Below are 22,718 nucleotides of genomic sequence, written 5' to 3'. Positions count from 1 at the left end.
ACAACGGAGATACCAAAATATTAAACTAACAATCATCCAACAACAATCCAATAAAAATGAACAAACCAACAAACAAATAACCATCAATTAAATAATAACAAGAGGCAATAAATCACCGTCTTAATATCATTATAATAACCCACTTTAGCAACCTAACAAAAGTCAGACAACAGATCAACGAGCCACTAGAACATCCTCCTCTTCATCCTCTTGATTCCATAATCACACTTTGTCTTTACCTACATCACAAACAACAATTGAGATGCATGAGTATTATCACAAATACTCAGTGAGGCAATTCTCTCATCTACTATGCTATACTCACAAGGAATAAGATCTATGCATGCATCAAACAACAATCATAAATCAAACCATGAAAAGAACAAGCATTCAGCTGTCTGCTAAAGGATGGTGTCGACTGACACCATAGGGTGGCGACCAGCACTAGTCACCTGGTTTTGACCGACACCTCCACATGGTGTTTACCGACACTCGCCAAAGCCCTCTTGCCGTCACGTCTTGGTTTCAACCGACACTCTCTTAGTGTCGGCTGACATCGACCCCGCAACATCGTTCTCTTCAAGCTGAAGGTGTGATCTCCGCCTTCCACCGCCTCCAATGCGGCCAAGACTCTCCCAGAGGCCATCACAAGCCATAGGAGCCACAAATCACACAAAACAAGGAAGGGAAACAATCAAACAAGTCACATAATCACAGAAAAAAAAATCTTAGTTTAGATAAGTCATGGTCATGCACTCACCTTTAAAACAGGAAGATCTGACTCAACCACGACGGAGCAAAGCACCACAACAAGCTTCACAACCGACCACCACTCTAGATCACCACTCCAAGGCTAGAATTCTCCAGAAACGACACATAAAACTTTAGAAACCACCAGGAATTCACATAACTCTCTCTGAACTTTCTCTCTTCTTTCTAACTCTTTGGAAAAAACGACAAAATTGGCTATCCTCTCAATAGCTTCGATTTTTTGGCCTTATAAACAAAGCCCTAGGTTTTTCATCAACCAAACCGCACTAAACCGGTGATCAGAAATCAAAACCGGTGGAACCAGAAAATATTGGTGTCGATCGACACCCCTATAATAATATAAAATTAGAATAATACATTTCATAATATTATCAAAATAATACGCTTAACAAAATTTCTAATTCAAACCTTGGTATCACATATAACAATATTTTTGACTATCTATACAAATATATTAGCTTACATGTAATCTAGCTTTGTAATCCATGTTCAGTGCCATTCTAATAAAATAATAATTAAGTTTAGTAAAATGTGTATTTTATATGAACTATATGAGTCTAAGTGTATTAATATTGTTGCAAAATAAATTAAAGACTCTGGTTAATTCATCAATTAATAAAACACAATACAAAAATTAGGACACGTCCATGTAGCGCCATAAACCAAGTCATCAAATTGTGCAATAAGAACAGATCGAAAAGCAATATTTAAAGCTCTGATCGTCATTTTTAGTGGGTCTCATGTTCATTTTCAATACATGGATTCAGTAGGACCCATATCTACTCTTTGCCCGTGGGTCCATTTATATTTGACAGCATGTTTGTTACGTTCGAGAGATTTTAATGACTTCTTTACCAATTCTAAAATTCACCACATAATCTTTTTTTGTGTTTGGTCATCACTCGCACAGTTCCAACATTCACTTCCCGGAAGGTCACCAACCCTGAAACTATCCTAGCTCAAACACGCTTAAGTTTGGAGTTCTCTCAAGATATTTGACCGAAAAGATAAGTGTACTTTGGTGACATAGGTGGCTAAATCAATTCTTTTAATCCTCTTCACATGTCCCTGAAACAAGGGTGTCATAATTCACCCTGCTAACAGATCGCAACGTCTTCATTGCGAACCAAGACCGTCACCCCTTGACAGTGTGAGTCCACCCGACTCTACACTCATCTGGGTTCGCCTCTGATACCACTTGTAACGTCCCGACCGTCATTTCTTAATGGATCCCATGTCTACTCCTAATACATGGGCCCACCTTTCTAAATGGACCCCACGTCCACTCCTGGCCCGTGAGTCTACCAATATTTGACGACCAGTTTGCTACCGACCCCACAAATCACCACATAATATTTTCCTATGTTTTGTCCTCACTTGCATAGTTCCAAAAATCACTTCCCGGAATGTCATCCATCTTGACACTACTCCAGCTCAAGCACGCTTACCTCTGGAGTTCTCTCAGGACCTTAAGTACAGTTCTAAGTACATACAAGCACTATTTTACATTTCTTTTCCTTAGTCTATTTATACCAAAATTCTTTACACTTAGCCGATTACACACTTAGCCAAAAAGAGTTAAAAGCGTACATACTTCACGTGATTACATGGATCATGGGGTTTAAGGTTTCTAACAAATGGGGCACTCACATACTCTCAATCATAAGTAGTACGACAGCCCTTCATTGACGCATTTCGGTGTCGTCGCCATGGTCTTTGATTTCCCAGCCCCACTTGATTGCTCACCGCCACCCATTCGACTAGATTCATCACGAAGTTGTACTTTCTTTATTCGCGAGCTCATGTAAGCTCCCACTGATTTTCTCACTTAAGTTCGGATTTGCAAGAGACTCCATGTCCAATTTCGATGGGGTGTGGTTCTGCAGCTTTGATTCTTGTTATCTCAAACCTTGTTCATCTTCAGTTTGCACCATTTTCTCCTTGAGTTTGCGGCAGCCACCACCTCATCCATCATTTCCATTAGCGGATATTTTGGTTGACCTTCCACATTTTTTTCAATCGGTAAATTGAAGCGTCTTTGCTCAACTCTTGCTCCAGCATCAACGAATCCCACTTGATCTCTTCTTCTTCATTCATCATCACCTTCTCGATCATTGCTAGCTCCAAATAGAAATCAGATACTTTTGATTTGAGGTCTCACCTTCACACATGGTTGGTACCATCGCTTGGTATGTTTCTTCTCCTTCAATCATTGTCTCGGTTATCGGTGAGGGGATGGACTTCAGAATAATTTCAACCCACTAAGTGTTCGTCGATGCGTTCTGGTTCAGATGCATCCCAGACATTATCGACTGCGAGTTATCGGGTGATATTTTAATGATACTCGGACTAATTGGTTCTCCTTCCCTCCATTAAATCTTTTGATATTCGTCGAGTCTTGCTCAGGCGGAATTCTTTAAGCATTAATGCTGAGAAACATGTCCTCCATTGGCACCTCTTCGATATTGTTTCCCAACACCATCGTTAAAACCATCCATTTCTTCATCGAATTCCATTTCTCCTCCTCCGGCCATAAATTCTTCATAGGCGGCTTGACCTTCGGATATCTCGTTCATTTCTGCTTTGGACATGTTGAGTATCACTGTTAGTGAATCACTTCATTCTTGCATCGGTCCTTCGACTTTTTCCAAACAGGGAGTACAAACACCGGCTCACCATCGGATGGTATCGAAAACATCTCCATTAGCATGTTCTATAGGCTATCTATAGCTTGCTAGAGCCCTTCACTACTAGCATAAGTTGGTACAGCAACTAGTTCCCTTTCTTCATCAATCATAATCTTAACATGGCTTGCTTTGCCTTCCTCAAGACTTTCTGACTTCTTGTCTTGATTTAGCGTATTATTTACTTCATTCTCCAAACATTCAGATTGATCAGATTCAAAAGAAGTGTCGAACTGATCATCATCAATATCGATGAAGCCATTCGTCGAGAATAGTCAATTCACATCATCACAACTGTCAGGTGCGACGAAATGCTCTAGGTTGGGCCATCTTGACCATGTATTAGACCTCCCGAGTTGCTATCCCCCCTGGATTAATCTAAAGATAATTGAGCCAATCCAAGGTAAGCATAATTTCGAACCAAAGAAAAATAAAAAGAATTTAGATCATCTTTAGATTGAAGTTCATAGGTTTTATAATAAGAATATAGATAATCTTTTACAAAATAATAGTATCAATTTGAACTATTATGTGTGAGTTTAAATCAACAAATAAAAAAATTATATATGAGTGTATATTAACAATTTTTTTGTAAAATTAAAATATAACATTTGTTTATTATAAAAAGTATTGTTTTTGTGAAGTGACCTTAGTGTAGTGGCAGGAGGTAAGTCTATTTGTAGAAGGCATCATCACACCATGGATCGAATCCCGCTTCCTATGAATGTAGGAATTTGGCTAATGGGCCGGCCAGTTGTGGCCCAATGGTTGACAAAAAAAAAATATTGTTTTTTTGTTGTCTGAATTTTATTAATATACCCAAAGAAAGATACAAGTTAAAATTACAAGAAGTGACGACAACTGAATGTCATAACGGTCATTAGGCGACGGACTACTGAATGTCTCCGCGATCTTTAGCCCAAAAGAGGGAAACAAGCCCCAAGAAACAAGGAGACACATTCCAATCAAACACAAAGACACAAATCTAAAAAACTGAAACCTAAGCCCTTGCACAATGGCAAGAGAGACTCTCACAAAGCTTCGCTATAGAACCATTAACGTCAGAAGCACCAATAAAGTCGGATAGACCTCACATCAAAGCCAAACCAGAAGCAAACCGAGAGGGAGGAAGCAAGATACCAAGGCGACTAGAGACACAAATACAACTCCCATAGTACCTCACCAGCCAGATAGAGAGAGCACAAAACCCTAGGGTCAAAGAAAAAACTTTGATATCGACGAAGACAAACCACGCAAGATCAACTGTTCTTACATGTGGACACTCGTTGACCCATTTTCAGCCACTTACATACATAAAACTGGTGACGTCCTTACAAGAGAAGAACTAGAGACCGATTCCACTACTTCAACTAAAACCTAACTCCAAAGGTTCCAAAGAAAACTTATAGCATAACTCAGCCAGATTTCATTAAGTCAGCCGTAAAGCTTGGCTGAGTTATGCTCTAAGTCAGCCGTCTGCTCTTACTCAAATGTTTTTTCCATAAATCAGCCCCAACATATATACCATAACTCAGCCGTCATTACCTCTATAACGCGTTACGGCTGAGTTATTTAATACATGTCAGCGATTTCTGATGTGACGTATGACGGCCCTGTTCGGAAGAGTGACGCTAAAACAGCTGCAGCGACCGGAAAAAATGACGCAAACACAGGCAAAATCATGATTGATCAGAAATAAATAGTCGCTGAAGTTGGGATTTATTGTCGCTAGCTCCGAAGAAAGAGTCGCTGAAATTTCCGGCGATCGTTTTAACCGACGCGGCGACTGAAAAATCATTTATTTTTCACTGTTTCTTTTACGTTACGTGTCGCTCATTTCAAAACTCATTAAAAACAACGTTATATTCGAGTCGCTGAAAGGTGTCGCCGGCGACACGGTTACGAACAGGACCGACGTGGCAATAATAGTTTTATAATTACGTTTTTTCCTTTAACCTAAAACAAGAGCACGTTGGGTATTTTGAAAATACCCGAAATATCCTAATAATAAAAAAAAAGATTTGTTGGTTCTGGTAATATTAACTAATTTGGAGTACATCTGAGTAAATCTCCTTAAAATATTTGGTCACGTAGTGCGGCTTTTTTTATCAAGGCTCTGATTGGTAACGGTTGTTACTTATGGCTGTAAAGACTTTAACTTTAAAATTTTAGCTGTAGAGAATTTAGCTTTAGATGCTTTGACTGTAGAAACTTTAGCTGTTAAAATTTGATTGGTAACAAACATTTTTAAAGCTATAGTTGTTACTTTTAGGCTCTGATTGGGAGAGACTTTTAAGACTTTAAAATTAATTTAAAGTCTTAAAAGCCAAAATTTTACCAATCATGCTTTTACTGTTTTATTATTTTTAAAAGTCTTAAAAGTCTAACTGCCCACTTTTTTTTAGTTTGTACGTACAAAATTTTAAAGTTACAAATATGAGACTTTTTTTGCTGTAAAAAAATAAATAATAATAAAACTGTTGTTATTTTTCTCTTTCTTATTATTCATGATGATTAAAACATTCATTTTCAATCTATGTATAATTTATCACAAATATATTATAATTCATTAAAAATAGATTTTTTATTTCTGTTATTTTGAGATCCATTTTTCATAATTATTTTTGCATCAAAAACAATTATAACACATAATCAATTATGTCATATCTTTATATTTTTTTAATTTGTTAAAAATATTTATCTATTCATTTTTGTATTATTATTTTTTAAATAAAATTTATTATGTTGCCACATAAATTTATTTTTAGCATAATTTATATTTATGAAAACATACAATAAAAACAACAACCATTAAAGTTTTAACAGTTAAAGTTTCTACAGCAAAAGTCTCTACAGCAAAGTCGTTACAGTCAAAGCATCTACAGCCACAAGTAACAGCTGTTACCAATCAGGGCCTTATTATTAAAATATATTGAAATGATGATATTAATAATGATAATGAAAATAAAAATAATTATTATTAAAATGGATTTTAAAAGAAAGAGAAAAAAATAAGAATAATTAATTTATAAAAAGAAAATATGTAAAATATATATATAAACTTGTGGAGAGATTTTAAATATAAAGGAAAGGAAAAAATTAAAAGTTTTTCTATTTGTTTAATTTTAAAGTCATTTTAAAACCTGAATTTGAGGCTTTAAAAAAATTCTGAGAAAACAACGAAGAGAAAAAAAAAAGTGGCTTACAAGACTTTAAAATAAATAAAAGTCATAAAAGTCTGATTGGCAAATTATTAACTGTCAAGTATTTTATTTATTTTAAAGTTTTAAAAGTCTTGTGCCAATCAGGACCCAAGTTTGATTCTAAATTTCGAACAGTAAATTCAACGGTTTGATTCCAATTAGAAAACTAAACACGTTACTTATAATTACAACCGAAAAAATAAAAGGGCTTTTTATACACAAATACACAAGAGAGATACTTGGAGAAAAGGATTAAAATAATAATAAAAGACGGAAATTATCTTCCCGCCACCTGTATTACTCTATCCTCTCTGTTCTCTCTCTCTCTCTCACTCTCACTCTCTAATGGCTTCTTCTTCTCTACCTCTTTCTCTCCCGATTCCACTACGATCTCGTAGTAGCACCACTCGTTCTCTACCTTTTCGATGCTCCCCTCTCTTTCTCTCTCTTCCTTCTTCAATAATTTGCTTCTCCACTCAAAACCCCTCCGGCCACGACCTCGAAGAGGTCCGGTGGCTCCGGGAAGAGCAGAGATGGATTCGCGAGGAGCAACGTTGGATTCGAGAGGAACAGAGATGGATACGCGAGCGTGAATCTCTTCTACGAGAGATTTCGGATCTCCAGCTCAAAATCCAATCCCTAGAGTCACGGAATTCGCAATTGGGGAGTTCTGTTCCGGACACGATTTCGAATATCGCTGCTTTGATTCAGGTTTTGAAGGAGAAGAATCGGATCTCTGAGATTGGATTAAGCGCCACGCCGATGGTATTGGAGAATACGAGAGAACTTGTGGTTGAGGAAGAAGAAGTGGAAGTGGAAGAAGAAGAAAAGCGAGTGATTATTTCCGAGGAGAAAGTTAGGGTTCCGGAGCCGGTGAAGATGAAGAAGAAGAGGAGGACGTTGAAGGTTGGAAGCGAAGGCGACGATGTTCAAGCTTTGCAGGTCTGCTTGCACACACAAAAATTGTTGTCTCAGTTTTAGAACAAAGGCGAGTAAAGCTGTCAATCTAGTTCTATCGTCACTGGAGTTAGCTTAGATTGAGAGATTAGGCTGATGATTTGAATTAGTTAAGCGATTTGAAATAGTTAAGTGATGATTTGAGATTTGAGTTTTAAGTGTTTGGAGAATGTTTCTTTTTGATGGTTTGTTTTGCTCCGTGTGATATAGGAAGCTCTGTTAAAATTAGGATTCTATTCGGGTGAAGAGGATATGGAGTTTTCCAGCTTCTCAAGTGGGACTGCAAGTGCTGTTAAGACTTGGCAAGTATGTTTTTTTTTTTTTTTTGCATTTAGCTCAGGTTGATTCTATCGTGTGTTCCGAGTGAGGTTTTGATTTTTTGGCACGGTCCATGTTTTGCTTCAAAAGGCATCGCTTGGCGTACGTGAGGATGGGGTAATGACAGAAGAGCTCCTTCAGAAGTTGTTCATGGATGAGGATACAGAGACAGATAAGGATGAAGCAAATACAATTAAGCAAAAGGTAAAAAAACTGAAGAAGTTTCCTTCTTACTTGTTCTATAGATCATAGCTCGTTTCTACCACACTTATCTAAGTTATCCCGAGTATATACCAGTCATAATTGTCCCAATTACTTATAGCTTTGTAGCAATCCTTCACAGTAGTTATGCGGTCTATTCTTATAACCGAATATGGACTCTTATTGTACGCTTTGGCCTCACAACTTGTTGCCTGACCGTTTTGTTTTACCTTCTTAGATTAGCACTGTCCTTCAAATGATGTCTTTGTTGCTAGTGAGATTTGTTCCAAATCTGAATTGTCTACTATGAGTCTTATAAACAATTAAGCAAAGGGGAAAATACTACATTATCTTGTTTGAGATATTTAGGGAACATGAATATTCTGAATTTAACTGTTAGATTACTTAACCTGTTAAGATCTATTCTTTCTGCTGAACCTTTCTCTCATCTCCCTTGATCAAGGAAGCTGGTAACGGAGCAGTATTTACGTCAGTGACACAAGTCCCTGAGAAGAAGCAATCAATCATAAAAGACCAAAGTGACAGAGAGGTTGACGTTACTAAAAATCGGGTTTTTCTTCTTGGAGAAAACAGATGGGAAGATTCCTCCAGGCTCATTGGCAGGAACAAACCGGTAGACAGAAGTACATCTACAAACACCAAAACGAGGTGCATCACTTGTCGAGGGGAGGGTCGATTGATGTGTCTAGGTAAATCCCTTCTCGACCCAGGTTAAGTGAAAATCATCGGTTCTTTGATAGTTAAGATAGAAGGCTAGGAGCCTAGGATTATTATTTAGCCAACTAAGACTGCTAATAGAAACCAACCTTATGGCAAAGGTTGTTTCATCCAATGTGGCATCTCGGTTTAACATAATCGATATTCTAAGTAACACTTCACGCGCAGAGTTGTCTAGTACAGTGTTTGATTATGCCAAATAGAGACTTGATGTGGATTTTGGTTCTTGTGTAGAGTGCGATGGAACTGGTGAACCAAACATTGAGCCGCAGGTGAGTAAATCAAAACAACCCTTCTTTGATTATGTGTATGTGTATATTATCAAGTAGCCTAAAGCAGAGAACCTCTTCTCCAATGCTGTAGTTTATGGAGTGGGTTGGTGAAGATACGAAGTGTCCGTACTGTGAAGGTCTTGGCTATACAATTTGCGATGTCTGTGACGGCAATAAAAACATATAATCAAGGTTTATGTTTTAATACACAGACACATTTATTTGAATGATAGAATCATATGTATGTTTATGAATACGAATGTACAACTTCTTCTGTATATCAGAAGTATGATATTTGCATTACTTTCAAAGAAGATAGGTTTGATATAAGTTTATGCAAGATTATATATATGAGTCTCGTAGAGATTATATAAAAACAGATTAGATGTTTCAAAGGTTCAAAAGAGAAGACAGACTCTAGACTCTAGACTAACTCGATTTCAAACTACTTTTTGAGATGGAATAGTGACTCTAACAATCCCACTTTTGCATAGTTGACATCGAAGAGTACGACCTTGTTAGGTTCTCGCATCAAGAAAGTGGAGCTCAAAGGGAAACAGAAAACTTCAGAATTTGTGAGGAAAATGCTTTGATCTCCGATGTCTTAGAGTGTAAACAGCGTTTCCTTCTTCTTCGTCTAGCATGAACACCATTATTGCTTCTGTTTTCTTTCTCGGAATACTTTTGATGATCTCTGCGGTCTTCCTGTACAACTTAACCACGAAAGTTTCACCGGTGGTTATTGACCCAACCAAGTGTTCGCTTGTGTAGCACTAATTTAAAAGGTCTCGTTTTGGTCTCGGACAGCTTGGGAAGGTTTTGAAACCGCAAGCTCTTCAATTACTTAGCTAAGATGATGTTTCTATTGCTAGTGAGCTTTTTTTTGTTCGGAATCTGAAGTGTTTAATATGAGTCTATAAGAAAATTGGTAATGGGGGTAAATACTATGTATCTTGTTTGAGATTTTAGGGAACATGAATATTCTGAAATGTCTCTTGATTTGCTGAACAAACCTGCTAAGACCTTATTCTTTCTACTGACCCTTTCGTTCAATTTACTCCAGGGAAGCAATCAATCATAAATTATCAATTCCCACTTTTGATCAGCTAGATTTAGTATTTTCATCTCAAAACTGATATCTCATTATTAACTCCAAGGTAGCAGTATGATTTCATTTTACTTACTAATTTGATATGGCTACCAATACCATTCCACCCTCCATAATCTATTTCGTTTGGTTATAATTCAAAAGACTAATATGTAGCATTATTTTGTTGAATTCAGTTCTGAATGGTTAAAACTTTGATACTGATTAAATTTAGTCTGGCACTATGTGTCCTTTAGCTAGGAACCTAGGGACAAATTGTAAAAGATATTCCAAGGTCTTATGATCCTTCATGGAAAGAGTACATTCTAAAGGAACAACACAAAGAACACCTTTTGAACCAATGCCTCTAGACTCAATCCCAATACCAGACTGATATCTCTAACAATCCCACTTTTGTTTAGCCAGCTTGAAAATTCTTTGTTCGTCGACATCAAAGATTCTGACGAAGTTAGGTCGACCAAAGCAGAGAGAGGTGCTCAAAGGGACACAGAAAGCTTCAGTGTTGGTGAGGTAAATGCTTTGATCTACGAGGCTTGGAGTGTAAACAGCGTTTCCTTGTTCGTCTAACTTGAACACCATTATTGCTTCTGTTTTCTTTCTCGGAACACCTTTGATGATCTCTGCGGTCTTCTTGTACGACTTAACGATGAAAGTTTCAGTGGTAGTAACTGACTCCACCAGGTGTTCGGTTGTGTAGCACGAATCCAAAAGGTCTCGTTTTGTCTCGGACAGCTTGGGAAGGTTTTGAAACCGCAAGCTCTGCAACTTGGGGTTGTTGCTAGGGTTGTGGAGATCCCATGATCCGACGAGGTGGCCTCCAGAGCCGGCTATGCGAAACATGTCATCCTTCTTGGAATACATGACAGGGGAGGAGAAGAAGCATGGGTCTGTCATTCTGATGTTGACCCACTCGGAGTTGCTTCGAGCCGGTCTGCAGAAGCTGAGCTGAGGTCCCAGGAACTTGACAGCCACAACACAGTCCTCTTCTTGAGGAGAAGAAGAAGACATGGCCACGTTGGTGACATATTGGGTTTGGCAATGAGGCAGAGTTACAAGAGGAGGAAGCATAATGCGTTTCGGATCTGTTTCACTGTTTATATTCATTTCTCGGAGACGCAACACGCCGTCCTTCAAAGTAGGTAGCCATCCACAGGATGATCCTATCGTTCCCATTTCCTTTTCCATCCACAGGATAACCTTATTATCGTTCTCACTTACCTCTTCGCTCTCTTTCAAAGAAGAAATGGTTCGAAGGAAACCACCAGACCTCCTAGTCGTGGCAAATCCGCGATTACCTCCGCATGGGTCAGCGCAGATCAAGGCACAAGAATGAGAATAAATTGGCAACGACAAAGATGAGAAGCCATCAGAAAGATGAGGAGAGGATCTCACCAACAAAGGTTTCCGAAAGCAGAGCTTCGATGGCTGATTGAGAAGCAAAGACATGAATAATGTTCTTCTTAACGGGAAGCAAGATAGAAGAGAAAAAAAAAAAACCCCTAATTGAAGAATTGGTGATCTTCTCAACCTAAAACACCATTCATAACTTGCTCACCAAGTTTCCCATCTCCAATATATTAATTACGGTCTTTGTGAGTTATTTACATTTACTACACAAGTCCTTTTCTGGAGTGGGTTCTTCCACCATACCAAAAATTCTTATTGAGTTTCCAAATTCTCTCATTAAGTTTCCAAACATCTTGGAAATGTCCTAGAGCATAAAAAGTTAAGCTCTCCAATTAAGAAACATTATATAAAATCTTTGGGTAATTAACGTTTTTACCATAAGCAAGCCAAAACAAATCTATTTGTTTACACAAACCGAATCAATTTCACAGACACCATAGTAATTACTAATTAGTATAGGTGTGATATAAAAAAGACATGGACCGACCCTGTTGACTGTTGTTACTCGTTAGTGCCAATCAACTATATCTCCGAATGTTGTTGAGCCAACTCCTTCCCACACTTCACTGTGTCCCACTTCTTCGGAATCAACACCTTCCAAGTCACAGTCCCACCATCCTGAACCATTTGCATCTGTTGGGAAAAAGTTCATATAAGTATAGATTTTTATATGAACTTACAAGTTACAACTATGCATTAAAAAAATCTTTTATTTGTTATTAGAGTAATTATAATGACCCAATATAACAACACAAAATAAAATTAAAAGTTCAAGTACATGAAACAAAAAAGCCCAAATACATTACTAGGAGGTTATATTTGTCATAAAATTTTAAATCCAAGTTTACATGAATAAGCCATGACTTTTAAAGTTTTAATCTATATATAATAGCAAACCCATTTTTTTGTGTCAACTTTTAATCCAATGGATGAAATTAGTTCCACTTTTAATTCAACGGTTTAAAATTATTAATCGTGTCTTTTCGTCACACCCCCATCTTTCAAAAATCACACCTTTAAATTTTTGCATCTCTTTGTTGTACCTCTTGGTTTCAAAAATTACATCCATTAATTTTTACACCTTTTTATTTTACACCTCTATGTGTTACACCTCTTTGTTGTACCTCCATGTTTCACATCTATTAATTTTTACACCTTTACATTTCACACCTCTATGTCTTACACCTCTTTGTTTATTATATATAAACTTTTCTTGACTACATAAACAAGTTTCGAAAAATTGTTTTCTGAGTACTAAATAAGGTCAACTTTAATCTAACGGATAAAATTGTTTCTATTATCTCATCTAACGGTTTAAAATTATTAATGATCCCAATAATTGCAAGTTTTCCTTCTTCCAATAATCGTGTTTCTTCGTCGTGCCCCCATCTTTTAAAAATCGCACATATATATATTTTTATGGACTTTGAAAAAAAATTTGCTCTTTGGGTATTATTAATGATCTCACCCTTTGTTAATGATCTCAAAGTTGCAAAGTTTTTGTCCACCAATTGTGTTTCTTCGTTGCACCCCCAGCTTTTCATGTTGGCACCCGTTAGTTTTCACACCCTTTTGTTTTACACCTCTGTGTTTATATAAAGTTGCAATGTTTTGATCCAACAACTGTGTTTCTTCGTTGTACCCCTAGCTTTCAATGATTACACTTGTTAGTTTTCGCACCTTTTTATTTCACACCTCTTTGTTTTCACACTCTTTGTATTTATATATATACAGATTTTTATGGACTTTGAAAAGAGTTTTTGTTCTTTGAGTATTAATAATGATCTCACACTTTGTTAATGTTAGTTTTCACACCCTTTTGTTTTACACTTCTTTGTTTATATAAAGTTGCAATGTTTTGATCCAACAATTGTGTTTCTTCGTTGTACTCCTAGCTATCAATGGTTGCACTTGTTAGTTTTCACACCTTTTTGTTTCACACCTTTTTGTTTTCACACTCTTTGTTTTTATATATATACATATTTTTATGGACTTTGAAAAGAGTTTTTGCTCTTTGAGTATTATTAATGATCTCACCCTTTGTTAATGATCTCAAAGTTGCAAAGTTTTTCTCCACCAATTGTGTTTCTTCGTTGCACCCCCAGCTTTTCATGTTGGCACCCTTTAGTTTTCACACCCTTTTGTTTTACACCTCTTTGTTTATATAAAGTTGCAATATTTTGATCCAACAATTGTGTTTCTTCGTTGTACCCCTAGCTTTCAATGGTTGCACTTGTTAGTTTTCGCACCTTTTTGTTTCACACCTCTTTGTTTTCACACTCTTTGTTTTTATATATATACAGATTTTTATGGACTTTGAAAAGAGTTTGTTGTTCTTTGAGTATTATTAATGATCTCACCCTTTGTTAATGATCTCAAAGTTGCAAAGTTTTGGTCCAACAATTTTGTTTCTTCGTTGCACCCCCAGCTTTCCATGTTGGCACCCATTAGTTTTCACACCTTTTTGTTTTACACCTCTTTGTTTATATAAAGTTGCAATGTTTTGATCCAACAATTGTGTTTCTTCGTTATACCCCTAGCTTTCAATGGTTGCACTTGTTAGTTTTCGCACCTTTTTGTTTCACACCTTTTTGTTTTCACACTCTTTGTTTATATATATATATACAGATTTTTATGGACTTTGAAAAGAGTTTTTGTTCTTTTAGTATTATTAATGATCTCATCCTTTGTTAATGATCTCAAATTTGCAAAGTTTTTGTCCAACAATTGTATTTCTTCGTTGCACCCCCAGCTTTCCATATTGGCACCTGTTAGTTTTCACACCCTTTTGTTTTACACCTCTTGGTTTATATAAAGTTGCAATGTTTTGATCCAAAAATTGTATTTATTCGTTGTACCCCTAGCTTTCAATGGTTGCACTTGTTAGTTTTCACACCTTTTTGTTTCACACCTCTTTGTTTTCACACTCTTTGTTTATATATATATATATACAGATTTTTATGGACTTTGAAAGAGTTTTGTTGTTTGAGTACGATTAATGATCTCACTCTTTGTTAATGATATCAAAAGTTGCAAAGTTTCAGTCCAACAATTGTGTTTCTTCGTTGCACCTCTAGCTTTCTATGTTGGCACCCGTTAGTTTTCACACCCTTTTGTTTTACACCTCTTTATTTATATAAAGTTGCAGTGTTTTGATCTAACAATTGTGTTTCTTCGTCGTACCCCTTGATTTCAATATTTGCACTTGTTAGTTTTTGCATCTTTTTGTTTAACACATTTTTGTTTTACACATCTTTATTTTATAATTTTTGCATCTTTTCGTCATAACCCTATCTTCAAAAATCGCACCTAATAATTTTTTCACATTTTTTTCACCCCTCTATGTTTTCCACCTTTATATTTTACACCTCTTTGTTTATTATATATAAACTTTTATGGAATACAAAAACAAGTTTCGAATTTATTGTTTTCTAAGTATTTTTTAAACTTACAAGTTAATAAAAGTCTGACTGGTTCAAACGCTGCAGTTGCGGTTGCGGTTGCGGGAGATTGCGGAAGCGGGCGATTGCGGTTTCAAGCGTTATTAAGCGTTTTGAACGACTGGTTAAGCAGCTTAAAATTGGTGTGTTTGCGGGAGGTTTACGACTGGTTGACCAGTAGGTGCAATAGCGGTTGGAACATAATAAATGTGATATATAATATATAAATGTTTAAAAACACAAAATATTTTATTAAACTTGATTTATGATTAAAATTTATTGAAAAAATACTAAAATAATTATTCAAAAAAACAAAGAAATTTCATATTGAAATACTTATTCTTTATGCATTTGGTTTTTCACCAAAAATTTAATCAAATAATTTGATAAATGACAAAACATATGCTTTAGATCGTAGATCTTTTCTCTTTTCTCTTAGATCGTGGGTCAGTAGTTGCATCGGTAGGAATGGTCAAATGAGAGTTGAGAAGAGTCACTAGTGATTTTTTTTAATATTTTTCACAAATAATCTTATTTTCTTAGATTTCTGATGAAATATTATATTTATTTAGATTTTTTTGAACTTATGTGCGATGTGCCATTAAATTTACATCAAGTTTTCCGGGTTATTGTTAATTGAAATATTATTTTCTTCTAATTGTTTATTTTATAATCTCTGCAAATGTATACGTATTTCATTTTCTCTCATCGTTAATGAGTAAAATGGTTAGATAGAAGATATAACAAAAAAAAAATTAATTATCATTGGTTTCTTTTAAGTTTTTTACAAAAAAAAAAAAAAATTTCCAAACGCAATCGCCTGCAACCGCAAACGCTTGCGGGAAGCAGCTTTTGAAATTTAGTGGTTTGAAGCGGTTGGGAGCGATTAGGAACGATTGGAAGGGGTTTGTGTGATTGGTTCCAATCGCTAGCAACCACTATCTCCCGCAAACGCTGCGTTTGCGGGAGATTGCGGGAGAACCAGTCAACACCTAAATAAAATCATAGATTTATATGTTTATATATTATAGCAAATTCACATTTAGGGGTAAATTTGAATATAACAAATGAGATTATTTTTATTATCTCATCTAACTGTTTAGATTTGTTAATGATCTTAAAAGTTGCAATATTTTGATCCAACAATTGTGTTTCTTCGTCGTACTCCCAGCTTTCAATGTTCACATTTGTTAGTTTTTGCACATTTTTGTTTCACACCTCTTTGTTTTTATATATATATATATATTTATATTTATGGACCTTGAAAAGAGTTTTTTTGTTATTTAACTATTGTTTAATACCTCTAAATTTAAAAATTCTGAGTATTATTTTCTTTCAATTTATTATCGACATTAATTCACTCATCTTTGTTAAAAAATTTGGATTGTTTTATTTATTGATTCATTCATCTAACTTTTGTTTAATGTCGTTTTCCATCTAATTGTATTGATCATCTCTTTCAAGTATTAATTTAGGTAATTAATGGTGATTTCTAATTTTTCATAGATTTATATTTTTAGTCAATTTGGTTGGTTGCAGTTGCAGCTATAAGCTTTTTCTTCCTCATTCTCTTATTATTTTTTATAAATTTCGATAGAATAAGAATTCAAATTTTATTCTATGTGAATATCTTTTAAAATTGATTATCTGAGTATGATTCAGTAAACCTAAATTTATATATCTTTAATATTATTCTCTTATTGTCACTGAATCAATTTTTCATTTTCATATATAACAAATATTTTATTTAACTAATTTGGTTAATTCATTTTAGTCATTATTTATGACTTTTATATTATACATTTAAAAATTACCAAAAAAAATTCACTCGAAATATAATATTAACAATGTTAATCATTTCAAGTTTTCACTTTTCCGTGCGGTAACGCACGGGCCGACATCCTAGTAAAGTAAAAGAAGATTAACCTTTTTTTTTTTTGTTCTTCACCTCTTTCATCTTTTAGAATTAACTTTTATAAAGAGATTATACATAACATGATATAAAGACATCTAAGAAAAAATATTAACAAGAACAATATTACTATAGAAACAACTTTTAACGATATCTTTCACCGAAAAGCTTTATTCATTATTGAAAGATTATTCCATTATTTTTTTCTTTCTCTTTTTGTATTTGAATTCAAGTAAATCTAATTTTTATTTTTGGTTATCTTCAATTCTATAAAAATTTCAGAAACTTTTTATCACATGGAAAACCGACATTATTTCAACTAAAAAGTTAATTTTTAGTTTTTACTCTCATGAAGCTTTGCACGGTACGTAGTACAATGATACCATCTTTGATACAAACTTGTTCAGTTTTTATTTCCATCTTTGAATCTTGACTATAATGAAAAAGTGAAATGATTAAAGTTGAGTTTTAAGGTTGTGACGGATTTTCTGAAAAAAATAAAAATTCTATTGATATGTTTAAATTTTACATTATTGTCAACCTCAGCAAAAAAAAACAAATACAACAATTTACAAAGTACCTGAAATTTGATTTTTTTTTTTAAACATATTTAAATTTATTCTGCCACAATTGTTTTTTGCAATTGGCGGGAAAATTTTTGACACAATTACAAGTACCCCAACCCAATATAGTAGATACGTGGCACGTTTGACGTGTGTTCGATGTGTGGATTTAATAAAAAGTAAAAACAATGGTTCTCTGATATGGTTCATTTTTTATGGTTTGTTTTGATCAAATACGATTGACCGCGTGCGTGAATGGCCTAAACTAGAGTCACCACGAAAGAGCAAAGCGGAAAAAAAAAAAAGGTTATGTTTTTGACCACGACGTTAAGTTTCAATCGAACTTTCAGATGTTTCAACACAAATCTTTTATTAATTGGAAGGGAATGATTAAAATAAAATAAAATGAATAATGGGTAACGATCATTTCAACACAAAAGTTTCGGATTTGAAATGAGTTTCCAATTTACTTCAAACCAAAAAGTCAAATATATTGACTTAGATAAACCGAAATATCGGTTCAATTTAACTCAATGTAGGTTTCATTTGATTCACATGAAATTATCATTTTTGCTTTTTAGATTAATAATATTCATAGTACTTAGGGTCTAATGCATTAAAATGGCACAATACATGAGAAATTCTTTGTTAGTTTCAGCAAAATATTTTTATTTTAGAGACAAGTTATGGGTTAAAGTAGCGCACAGTACTGTGCACCAGAGACATAATAAATTTGAATTTAAATAAAGAAAAGAAAAAAATATGGAAAGAAATTTAGAAGGTTGACGTCGTTGTCCGTACAATATTAGATGTTGTCTCTTGCACGGTAACATTAAGATTTTGTTTTGTATACATGTCATATTGTCTTATATGGCATTGTCGTCTTCAACATGTGATCTAGTATAATTTTCAATTGAAGAGGTGGAAGTCCTGACACAATTTGCTGAGGTTGGAAAGAATGAGTAGATTTTATTTTTGGCCAAGTAAAAAAACGAAAGATATTTTTTTTTTAATAGGTATTTTCGTGGTCAAATAAAACAAATGATAGAAGAGTAAGGAAAAAAAGCCCAAGACATCCATCATTTGAATCAAAACGTTGTATATTTTGATGAGCACATCATTTATATCAAAACGTTGTATATTTTGATCGTCTTTTTTTTTTTTTTTTTTTTTATTGAATCAAAACGTTTGTTAGTATATATATTAGTCAGCAAGCTGAAACTTGTAGGTCTCATATTGTTCCAGATAATTTTTATTCCCCTAACCCAATGTGACCCCTGTATATTATTATTACCGTATATGTTATACTCATTAGTCATTTACAAGGTAATCAATCTTTATAACCGCTAAGAAATTATGCTAGCTATAGGCTATATGATCACCAAATTTCATTTCATTTCATTTCGTTGTGTGTTTGAGAAAAGGATCACCACATTTGGAAATATATTTATCTGCCATAACAATTATACCTCTTTAACAACAACACACAATCATACATGCTCTAACAGTCTGACATAAGATCACAAAGGATGAAACATCAAATTCTGTAGGTAGCAGTTCACAAATGTTAAACTTTTACTAAGCAAGTTGTTGTGTGATGAGATGTTATACCGTATTTGATTACTTAAACTGTGTAATTGATTGAGTCTGCACTCATATCAATAACAGAAGGAATTGTAATGCTTCGTGGGTCTTGTAATATTCAAATAAGGACTACTAGATGAGTAGATACAGTTATGTAGAGAGATTTAATTCATGGCATGATATGTGATTCACAACAAAACATATTCAAGACCAATGTTGTCACCCTGGATTCTTACAGATTTCAAAGTCTGCAAAAAGCAACTGTGGGTTTGGTCGGGGGGGCAGGGGAGAAACTATCTTGTTGTCAATACATACATTGAAATGGAAATGGTGAGTTTTGAAGTCTGTCTTCTCCCTAAATTGCTTTCTTTCCATTTTCTCTCATAGTCAACCAAAAGAAAGAAGCAAAGGACGATTGATGATGTATGCTCATCTTATTCTCCTAAGGTCTTTATATTCTCTAACTTCTTCCTTACTTGTTGCTCATCTACTTCCTTAACATTTTGTTCATCTTGTTCTCTCACTCAAATGGGTTCTTCAGTAATCAAATTTACTGTTTTCTCTTCAATGAAGATGAAGATGAAGGGTGAAGCAAGTTTCTGCAAACTTGGGTCTAAGCAGGTCCCAATGATGATGAAGAAGCTGAACATTTCTTCTTTGAAGTGTTCTTCAGCCCACAAAGATGTTGGTGCTGTCTCCTCTGCTGAAGAACTTGTTCCTGCTGAAGCCATCCCTATTGAAGAAGAAGTTGACATTGTTGTTCCTGTTGCTACCGATTCTCCTCCCAGCTTCTTCATTGAAGGAGTCCTGCAGAATCTGTATCTGCCCAAACACAATGATCTGATCAAGTATGATCACTGGAAGAATTTGGCAGAGTGCTCTCTGCAGATTCTGTTTCCTGGGCCGCATGATCTGGAATTCCGCAAACAGAAATCTGTTGAGAAGGGGATAGAAGAAGGTTCTTTCTTTGAGTTTCTCCATGATGATGAAACGATTGGGAGAATCATAATGATGGAGAAACGTTTCATATATGCTGTGGACGAGAAAGAGATGGAAAGTATGAACTACTATCACGTGATTCAGAAGAAGAAGCTCAAGGATGCCGAAGAAGAAGAGAAGAAGAAGCTGAAGGAAGCCGTTGAAGCTGAAGATGTCCAGAAGAAGAACTAAGAAAAGGCCCAAGCCCAGAAGATCTTTTGAATAAATTAGTAGTATTTCCCTTTTAGTTTTTTTGTATGAGATAGATCTATCTATCTAATAAGTGAGAGCTAATAATAATAAACTCTAGTTCTAGTTGTTTCTTTTTAAATAATGAATCCTTTCTTCTTCTCTTTTTAGCTCGCTTGTGTTAACTAGTATTGAATATGTGAAATTGGATTTTTTTCTTTGGTTTGGATTTCAATACTCTACAAATCTAGGTTTTTGGAAAGTGTAAAACTGTGAGATTCCGATTTGTTCAAGGGGATTTTGAGAGGAGCGGAGGAGGAAGTACTGTAGGGTTTCGGAGCCGGTGACGAAGTAGAGGAAGAGTACGACGTTGAAGGTTGGAAGCGAAGGCGACGATGTTCAAGCTGTTAATGTAAAAGCTCTTTGCTTAGATTGCTGGAAAACTCTGATTCATTCATAAGCAAAACATGGCTTATATAGCCTTACAAAACTTGGACCGTAATAATCGATCTCATAATTATCTCTAACTACATGTACAACTAAAATACAGATAATACAAAATCATGTAGATAAAATCAAATCAGAACTTCTTCTATCCTCTCAAATATGTGATAAGCACAATTTGCTCCAACAAACCCTCCCTAAACTAAGCTCGGTGAAACACAGCTTAGCTTATCCGTTGCTGAGCAAATCCCAAGCTGATCCCTCAACCTTTCAAACGTCTCTCTCTTCAAAGGCTTTCTAAAGATATCCGCCACTTGCTCTACTGTGCCACAATGCTCCAATTGTATCTCCCCATCTTTAACCAAGTCACGTAAGAAATGAAAACGAACTCCAATATGCTTGCACCTTCCATGAAAAACCGGATTCTTTGACAGCTTAATTGTTGAGGTGTTGTCACAAAGAATGACAGTGCTACTTCCCTCTACTTCATATCCCAACTCTCTCAAAGTTCTTTTGAACCAAATAGCTTGACAGGCACAAGTCGAAGCTGCAACATACTCTGCCTCCGTGGTAGATAACGCGACAATTGGTTGCTTCTTTGACAACCATGCTACAGCTGCATTGTCCATAAGAAACACATAGCCTGAGGTACTCTTCCTGCTATCAATGTCTCCTGCGAAATCACTGTCAGTATACACCAACAGCTTCCCGGTTCCACCTCTCTTATACCAAATCCCAAAATCCATTGTCCCCTTTAAGTATCTTAGAACTCTCTTAGCAGCCTGCAAATGTAGTGTCGTCGGTCTTGCCATGTATCGACTTAGTAAACTCACGGCAAACTGCAGGTCTGGCCTTGTTGTTGTGATATACATGAGGCTTCCTATAATCTGCTTGTAGAACGTCTCATCAACTCGCTCACCCTTCTCATCCAAATCAATCTTGCTTCCAGGCACCATAGGATTCAAGACTGCATTACAATTCTCCATCTCAAAACGCTTCAGAATCTCCAACGCATACTTTGACTGAGAAACGTGAATTCCTTGACTTGTCTGCAACACTTCTAACCCCAAAAAATATCTCATTTTTCCAAGATCAGTCATATCAAACTCCTTTTCCATTGACAACTTGAACTCTCTCATCAGTGAGATATCATCTCCAGTGTATATTAAGTCATCCACATATACACTAACAATCAAAAGGTTACCTTGCTTGTTTGTTTTGAGAAACAGAGTCTCCTCATTCTCTGATTTTTCAAAACCCTCCTTGGTGAAGTATTCCTCAATTCTACTGAACCAGGCTCTTGGAGCTTGCTTTAGTCCGTACAAGGCTTTGTGTAATTTGTAGACTTTATCCTCTTCTCCGTCTACTTCATAGCCTTTTGGTTGTTGAATATATACGTCTTTTTCAAGAACCCCGTGAAGAAACGCTGACTTGACATCCAACTGGAAGATGTCCCATCCTTTCTGAGCTGCAGTCGAGATTATTGTTCTAATAGTGTCCATGCGAGCAACAGGTGCATAAACCTCCGTATAGTCGACCCCATGCTCTTGAGAGTATCCTTTCGCCACTAACCGAGCCTTGTATTTGTTCACCTCTCCGAGCTCATTAAGTTTAGTTTTGTATATCCACTTTACTCCAATGCATTTTGCCCCATTTGGTAGATTTGACAGCTCCCATGTATGATTCTTCTCGATGGAGTTTATTTCTGTGTCCATGGCTTCTCTCCACTTAAGACATTTCTGAGCTTGTTCGAAGGTTGACGGATCGAACGAAGCTATTTGAGCCATATTCACTTCATCATCTTCAGTGATATAGTCTCTAAGATATTGTGGAGCTCTTGTAATTCGTTTTCCCTCCCTAACTGCAGCTTGTGGTTCTGTTTGAACCTCTTCTGTAACAATTGCAGGTTCTTCTGCAGTCTCTGTAGGTTCTTCTTCTTCCCCGTCACT

At 35.5% G+C, this 22,718-nt stretch overlaps 2 protein-coding genes across 4 annotated transcripts; one reads left to right on the top strand and one right to left on the bottom strand.

Annotated features, from left to right (window-relative positions):
- Positions 1 to 6,863: 6,863 nt before the first annotated feature.
- On the top strand, positions 6,864 to 9,471 carry LOC104732341 (protein disulfide isomerase pTAC5, chloroplastic-like). Of its 3 annotated transcripts, none has more exons than XM_010451875.3 (6): positions 6,864 to 7,600; positions 7,826 to 7,921; positions 8,024 to 8,137; positions 8,598 to 8,844; positions 9,107 to 9,144; positions 9,236 to 9,471. In XM_010451875.3, exons 1-6 carry the CDS (start codon positions 7,004 to 7,006, stop codon positions 9,329 to 9,331), a joined length of 1,188 nt encoding a protein of 395 aa, XP_010450177.1. In that variant the 5' UTR covers positions 6,864 to 7,003; the 3' UTR covers positions 9,332 to 9,471. The 3 variants fall into 3 exon arrangements, 2 of the variants coding, with proteins under 2 accessions (XP_010450177.1, XP_087333614.1); XM_087477488.1 differs by having other exon boundaries at positions 6,873 to 7,646; XR_015573777.1 differs by having other exon boundaries at positions 6,918 to 7,600; positions 8,602 to 8,844.
- Positions 9,472 to 10,604: 1,133 nt separating this feature from the next.
- Positions 10,605 to 11,735, bottom strand: LOC104733700 (uncharacterized). The gene has a single exon (XM_010453260.3). It carries the CDS (start codon positions 11,696 to 11,698, stop codon positions 10,631 to 10,633), a length of 1,068 nt encoding a protein of 355 aa, XP_010451562.1. The 5' UTR covers positions 11,699 to 11,735; the 3' UTR covers positions 10,605 to 10,630.
- Between the last annotated feature and the right edge of the window lie 10,983 nt (positions 11,736 to 22,718).

The sequence above is a fragment of the Camelina sativa genome, chromosome 12 (assembly GCF_030686135.1).
Source record: "Camelina sativa cultivar CO46 ecotype springtype chromosome 12, ASM3068613v1".
NCBI classification, from domain to species: Eukaryota; Viridiplantae; Streptophyta; class Magnoliopsida; order Brassicales; family Brassicaceae; genus Camelina; species Camelina sativa.
This window is presented reverse-complemented; position numbering and strand designations above follow the sequence as displayed.

What these genes read in the sequence shown, in the direction of transcription:
- LOC104733700 (XM_010453260.3), bottom strand. Translation starts at nt 11,698, where the DNA reads ATGTCTTTGCTTCTCAATCAGCCATCGAAGCTCTGCTTTCGGAAACCT.
- LOC104732341 (XM_010451875.3), top strand. Translation starts at nt 7,004, where the DNA reads ATGGCTTCTTCTTCTCTACCTCTTTCTCTCCCGATTCCACTACGATCT. An exon ending in CAAATACAATTAAGCAAAAG is followed by an intron (nt 8,138 to 8,597) that starts GTAAAAAAACTG and finishes CCCTTGATCAAG; the next exon opens with GAAGCTGGTAACGGAGCAGT. An exon ending in AACCAAACATTGAGCCGCAG is followed by an intron (nt 9,145 to 9,235) that starts GTGAGTAAATCA and finishes CCAATGCTGTAG; the next exon opens with TTTATGGAGTGGGTTGGTGA.